A 6,527-nucleotide genomic window follows, 5' to 3' on the forward strand; every position below is an offset into this window, starting at 1 on the left:
GCCCGCCCGCCTGCCCCGACATGGGTCGACAGAAGGAGCTGGTGAACCGCTGCGGGGAGATGCTCCACATCCGCTACCGGCTGCTGCGCCAGGCGCTGGCTGAGTGCCTGGGAACCCTCATCCTCGTGGTGAGTGGGGGGACCGAGGGAATCCCCTCTGCCCCCGCCCCTACCCGCCCTAACCCTGTGCAACGGAGCGCTGTGCTTCTCAAGACAGCCCTGACCCTTCTCCCAGCTCTGATCCCCCCCTTGATCCCTCCCAGAGTGCTCTCCCCGCCTGGCTTTCACCCCATCTCCTAGGGCTGTCACTCCCCAGTGACCCAGCCCACAGGCCGGCCGCGGCCACCCCTGCCCTCTGGGACCTCCAGCCCTTTCTCCAGGCTCCCATGGCTCCCCAAGTTCTCAGCGTCCCAGCCCAGGACGCAGTGGGGGCAGAGGCAGATGGGCCCCTATTAGGTTAGTTGGCGTCTGATACCTGGCCCCTAATGAATAATTAAGCCTCAGAAAGTCCAAAAGTTCCCATGAGGACAGTTTGCCACGGGTTGGGGCAGAGGGCGGAGGCCCACAGGGTGCAAACAGCAGAGCCAGAGGAAAGCAGGATCCTGCCGATAGGAGGCTGTGGAAGGCGTGGGGCCCAGGCGCAGAGGAAGTGGTGTCCCTGAAGGGGCTCCCCTCCTGCTGAGCCACTCCCAGACCCTGCCAGTTACCCAGGCTCTGAGCTACTCTGTGGGTTCTCGAGTGGACACATCCCCTGCCTGGTTACTCACCAGACCCAGTTACTCCCTGGTTACACCAGTTTCGTCCCTGGGTTGTTCCTGGGTGACTGTTTGCATTTTTTGGGTCTGGCAGACACAGCGGTTAGAGTCCCCATTTCCTGTCCCAGTTTCTGATTTTCAGCCGCTCCTGTGGTGGTTACCTCTGTTTTCCCCGTTGGTTACTTCTGGGTTGAGTTGCTCCATTGTAGTGGGTAGGGCACCCCATTCCTGCCCCAGCCCCAGGTCCTGCAGACCTGCCAGCCCTCTGCCGACTTGGAAGCTTAACCAGAGGCAGGGAGGGCTGGCGTGGCCCACCCCAATGGGTGGCGGTGATGGAACTGGCACCGTGGGAAGAGGAGAGCTGAGACTCACCTCTGGAAACAGGAAGGGGGTGGGGGTAAGGAAACCAGGGGGCACTTTCTCCACAGCCCCTCACAAGACGAGTGGCCCTACCAGTCATCCCCGTTCCTCCCTCCCCTGTGCCAAGACAGGAGTGGGGCAGGTGCTCGTCATTCTCCCGTCCCAGAGCCCTGAGTCCCCCACTCCCTGTCCCCGTTTGAGAGCAGCCAGGACAGGGGACGTTGCTTTCCACATTCACGGAGGGGCCGCCCTGTCCCCTCCCAAGTCTCAGTTCACTGCCCCCACAAAGGAGCAGGCAGGCCTAGTGCTGAGCCCAGGAAGGAGGGTTTCAGGCTCAGGTGAGTGCGAGGCATTGGGTGTCAGTGAAAGGCAGCACCTCAAGGGCAGCCTGAAGAGAGAGAGCCAGGCTTGGGAGACCCCCCGAGAGGTGGGGGAGAGCTTGCCTGCGTATACCTCTGAGGGTTGGGGGCCTAGAGCCTGCAGTAGTGGAATCAGAATTGGCTTTAGGGCCAGGAGAGCCCGTTTCTCTGGGGTACCTAGTAAGGGAGGGGCACTGGGGAGAAGAAGGCTGAGGAAGAGGAAGATTAGCCCCAAGGTGGTAGAACTGGCTCTGACGGCTTCTCACTCCAAGGCCTCCTGGGATGGAGCCAGGTTTGGCCTTCAGGCGGGCAAGGAACTGAGACCAGAGCCTGCCAAGCGCAGCAGGGTTCCCCAGACCCACACGTGCCCGTCACTCCTCCTACCCCCACATACTCACCACCTCTGATCTTTGCTCGCACCTGCCTGTACACCTTTGTCCTGCGTCACCTTTGCCGCTGGCTTCTCCACTATCTCTTGATCTTTCTGAGGGATGATAATGAGAATGCCTAACAACCCAGTCCACAGGACACTGACCCATCAGAATTGACAGGGACCCTTAGCACGGGCCTTGGAAATTGCCTGCTGGGTAGATAGCAAACCTTTAGTTATGGGAAGGTGAGAGAGGAGACCTGGGCAGGGGCTGGAGCAGCTTTGGGGGATACTCTGGGGGCTCAGGGCAACAGCCCTTTACAACCGGCGCAGAAGCATTTATACATTTGAACAAGGGAAACAGTACATTCTGTTCTTGTAGGACTTTAGTCCTCTTGAATCCCCCCATCCCTGGCAGAGAGCTTAGAACTAATCTCCCCACTTCCACTGCCCAGGGGCCTGGACTAGGGCTAGTGAGAGGAGCCACTTATTGTCTTTAGGAACTCCACATCTGAGGGGGGCCCTGGACCACTGGGGGAGAGAGGTCAGGGCTGGTGGAGAGAGGAGGCTCTAGAACAGGGACAGGTCAAGGAGGGCGAGGGTGCTGAGAGGGGCTGAGGGGAGCCAGGGGCATGGGCAGGGGCTCTGACATCCCAGATTCAGGAGAAGTGGATTCAGCCTAACTTCTGGCCTCTTCCCCTCCCCATTTTTTTGTGCCGCCCCCATCACCACCACCACCACTACCACCACCTAGCTCTTCTTTGGGGCAAAAAGGGAGGCACCTGCAGGTGGGAGACGAGTGAGTGAAGGGCTGGGGAGAAACTGCTAAGATGAAAACTGTTCCCCTCCACCCCACTCCTGTTGAGGTTCAAGAAAAATCCATGAAGATGGTTCAGCCATCTTTAGGGCGCCCAGTTGCAGACTCTGCTTCCACGGAGACCTGTTATGTTAGAGCTGGGATATTGCAGGTGGAAGGGCATGTTCTCTTCTTCTCAGAGTGCAACTGCAGCAGGAGGGGTTTCGGTTGAAGTCCAGGACCGGCCCTCCGTCCTCCTGATGGGGCAGGCAGAGGTCGCTGGCTTCACCCTTCCCTCTGGAGTGAGAGTTGCTGCACCTCAGCCGGGCCTCACCCTCCCTGCGTTTTCTGTTTCCTGACACAGATGTTTGGCTGTGGCTCCGTGGCCCAGGTTGTGCTCAGCCGGGGCACCCATGGTGGTTTCCTTACCATCAACCTGGCCTTTGGCTTTGCCGTCACCCTGGGCATCCTCATCGCTGGCCAGGTCTCCGGTAAGGCCTTGCTCCACCCTCAAAACATTCTCACAAGGGGTCCCACTGGGGAGTGGGGTGGGGGGACATTCCCAAGGGCAGGGCATAGCTGTGGCCTGAGCTCTGAGCCCTGGGAAGAGAGGAGTGGAGAAGGAACTTGGTACTTAGACTCTGACTCTCACCTTGGAATCAGAGATTAGCAGAGTTGGCCTGTCCCACAATCCAATCCGCCATCTGGTACAAGAAACCCTTCTCTGCACCCCGGCTCCCCCCGGGCCAGAGACGGGGAACATGAAGGTGGTGTGGAATCCTGGCCTCCCCACGGTGGCAGGCGATGGCCAGTAGGTCCCCTCTCCCATCTGTGCAGGGGCCCACCTGAACCCTGCTGTGACCTTTGCCATGTGCTTCCTGGCGAGAGAGCCCTGGATCAAGCTGCCCATCTATACCCTGGCGCAGACCCTGGGAGCCTTCCTGGGCGCTGGGATCGTTTTCGGGCTGTACTATGGTAAGCATTACCCTCCTCCACTACCCCCTCCTCCTACTTGGGACCTGCTGGCATCAGGCCCTCCCATGACAGACAGATGGGGCCTGCCCAGGCCCCCGGCTCATGACTCACTCATTCACGCACAAGCCCAAGGTGCGGGGCACAGGGGAAATAAACGAGTTGGGCAACAATAGCGTCTCAGGCCCTCACCCCACCCACCTCACTGCCTCCGGCTCCTGAGTAAACAGCAGTGATTCTACTTACCCATGACCCCTGGGAGGGTGGGTCCAGCCAAAGAGGAGAAACTGGGCTCAGGCCTCTGCACTCACCCACTTGGGGTTTAACCTGTCATCAGATGCAATCTGGGCCTTTGCCGACAACCAGCTTATAGTCTCGGGCCCCAACGGCACAGCTGGCATCTTTGCCACCTATCCTTCTGGACACTTGGACATGGTCAATGGCTTCTTCGACCAGGTATGGGCTGGGGACATGTGAAGGGAACACAGGGAGGGGACCAGGCTGCCCTGGGCTGCTGATGGGTTGGCTGGAGGACAGGACTCCTTGTCTAAAGCAGAGTTTCTCAAAGTGTGGGGACACCTCCATGTGTGGGGACACCTCTGTCAGAGTCAGAATGGCAGCTCTTTATATTTAACCAGCTCCCCAGAGGATCCTTACCCCTGAAAAAATCCTAGCACCACTGTCCTATGGAGGAGAAAGCGGGCGGTGACAAGACTAAGAGCTGGAGGGAAGCCAGAGGCCCAAAGGCGGGGCCAGAGGGTGGGGTGGGGGCTCCTCCTCACCCTGCTCTCCCTGCTCGCCAGTTCATCGGCACAGCCTCCCTCATCGTGTGTGTTCTGGCCATTGTGGACCCCTACAACAACCCCGTCCCCCGGGGCCTGGAGGCCTTCACCGTGGGCCTGGTGGTTCTGGTCATCGGCACCTCCATGGGCTTCAACTCTGGCTACGCTGTCAACCCTGCCCGGGACTTCGGCCCCCGCCTCTTCACCGCCATCGCCGGCTGGGGCTCGGAAGTGTTCACGTGAGTGCCACCCCCACCCAGCCAGCCTCAGCCTGCCTTCCCTCTGCTGGCCCCGCCCGCCCCTAACTCCATATTCTGCCCCCCAGGACCGGCCGCCAGTGGTGGTGGGTGCCCATCGTCTCCCCGCTCCTGGGCTCCATTGCGGGAGTCTTCGTGTACCAGCTCATGATCGGCTGCCACCTGGAGCAGCCTCCACCCTCCACTGAGCAGGAGAATGTGAAGCTGGCCCACGTGAAGCACAAGGAGCAGGTCTGAGTGGGCAGGGCCACCCCTGCCCCTCTCCCTGGAGCATCCACTGACTGTGCAGGGGCTGCTCCCTGGAAGCCCCCCTCACGACCTCCCTCCAGTCTGAGAAGCTCCTTGTCTGCCCCCACCCCTCTGGACAGTCCCTCCAGGACTTTCCACTGGCCCCTGCCCACATAGGACTTCAGGCCACTGTCCTTAAACTGTGATGGACAGAGCGTAGGGCCAACAGAACTTTGTCTCCCCAAGGGAGGGAATGGGCAGCGGGTATGTGAGTGTGTGCGTGCATGTGCTTGTGTGAGTGTGTGTGTGCTTGTGTGAGTGTGTGTGTGTGCGTGTGCTTGTGTGAGTGTGTGTGTGTTTCCCCAGATATTCAGGGCCTAGGACCAAGTGGAAGGATTTTAGCTGGGGGTGAGGGGGTTAAGGGGGAGTTGGGGGTGAGTGAGGAAAGTGTCAGGGGCCTACATGTTTCAGGGGCTGCAGGTGGAGGAGGTCCAGATATGTTTCTGAGTGCGACTGCCCTGTTTTCCAAGCAGGGGCTCAGGGGAGGCCTTGGGGATGGTACGATGGGAATATGGGCAGGGCTGGGAGGAGGGGGCCACAGCCCAGGTGTGAGCCTTTGACTGTATATAAGTAGGAGCTGAATAACGTGTTTTGTCATAATGTAGGCATGAGAAGTGGGGTGAAGTCCAGGTCATAAGTTTCATATTTGCTCTTTTTTTTAAAAAAAAAATATATAGCAGATGTCTTAGTTTTAGGGGGGCGGGGTTGGAGACTCTAAATAGGGTCTTTACTCTCTTAATCCTCCACTCAATACATGTACTCTTGCTTTTATAAAAAAACAACAACAACAATAAAATATATGCCTGAAACTGCCCATTGTGTCAACATTTGTCTGCTGGTCCTGCTGTTTTCCTGGGGCCAGCTAAGGAGCGTCCGCGTATCTGGACACAAATACCCTGCGTGCCCAGCCAGGAGCACGCAGCCAGGTCAGAGAGCCCCTTCCTCTCAGCTCGAACTCAGCGGCGCCACCCTTTCCCCCAAGCTCCCATCTTCCTGGGAGTCCCGCACGTGAATGGCATCCCCTTCCTGACCCCTGCACTCCCCATCAGCCTAGGAAGAGGGGCTGAGCCTGGCCTAGGGGAGAGCGTCCTCCCAGGCAGAGCTGCCCGGAGGGGAGGGCGGCTACCCAAGAAATAGTGAGCTCTCCGTTGCTGGAGGAGTCCAATCAGACCGGGAACCTATATTGTCTTCTGCAGCTGGCAGCTGTTCAGGCTCCGCCAAAATCCAGCCATTGCTTGGTCACAGCCCCTTAGCAGCTTCCCTACCTCCAGGCCTGTCCCAGTCACTCCATACAGCAACCAGGGGATTGTTCTGAAACCCCCTCTGAAAGTGAGCCTCTTTCCATGGCTTTCCCCACTGTCCAGAGATAATCCAACCCCCCGCCCCCTGCATTCAGGCCCTGCAGGCCCTGGCCCCTGGCCCTAGCCATCCCTTCACAACGCTCCATCCATCCGACTTCTCTGTGTGCTCCTGTGCCTTCCTAACCTGCCCACTCACTAAAACCCTCCTGATCTGCTCTGATGCCTCCTTCTCCGGGAAGCCATCCCCATGCTTCCATCATCTTCTACAGTCAGTGGTCCGATCCCAGA

At 58.9% G+C, this 6,527-nt stretch overlaps 1 protein-coding gene across 2 annotated transcripts; it reads left to right on the forward strand.

Annotated features, from left to right (window-relative positions):
- The first annotated feature begins 6 nt into the window (after positions 1-6).
- On the forward strand, positions 7-5,752 carry AQP3 (aquaporin 3 (Gill blood group)). 2 transcript variants are annotated; one of them, XM_005859541.2, is made up of 6 exons: positions 7-128; positions 3,004-3,130; positions 3,477-3,614; positions 3,949-4,067; positions 4,415-4,632; positions 4,719-5,752. In XM_005859541.2, the coding sequence occupies exons 1-6, from the start codon at positions 21-23 to the stop codon at positions 4,885-4,887; spliced, it is 879 nt and encodes a 292-aa protein (XP_005859603.1). In that variant the 5' UTR covers positions 7-20; the 3' UTR covers positions 4,888-5,752. The 2 variants fall into 2 exon arrangements, with proteins under 2 accessions (XP_005859603.1, XP_014389732.1); XM_014534246.1 differs by lacking the exon at positions 3,949-4,067.
- Positions 5,753-6,527: the final 775 nt, after the last annotated feature.

Source organism: Myotis brandtii, unplaced genomic scaffold (genome assembly GCF_000412655.1).
Source record: "Myotis brandtii unplaced genomic scaffold, ASM41265v1 scaffold1270, whole genome shotgun sequence".
Lineage (NCBI taxonomy): Eukaryota > Metazoa > Chordata > Mammalia > Chiroptera > Vespertilionidae > Myotis > Myotis brandtii.

Bases quoted from the DNA above. Each gene is read 5' to 3' on its own strand.
- AQP3 (XM_005859541.2), top strand. From the start codon at position 21: ATGGGTCGACAGAAGGAGCTGGTGAACCGCTGCGGGGAGATGCTCCAC. The intron at 3,131-3,476 runs GTAAGGCCTTGC...CCATCTGTGCAG, and splicing joins CATCGCTGGCCAGGTCTCCG to GGGCCCACCTGAACCCTGCT. The intron at 3,615-3,948 runs GTAAGCATTACC...ACCTGTCATCAG, and splicing joins CGTTTTCGGGCTGTACTATG to ATGCAATCTGGGCCTTTGCC.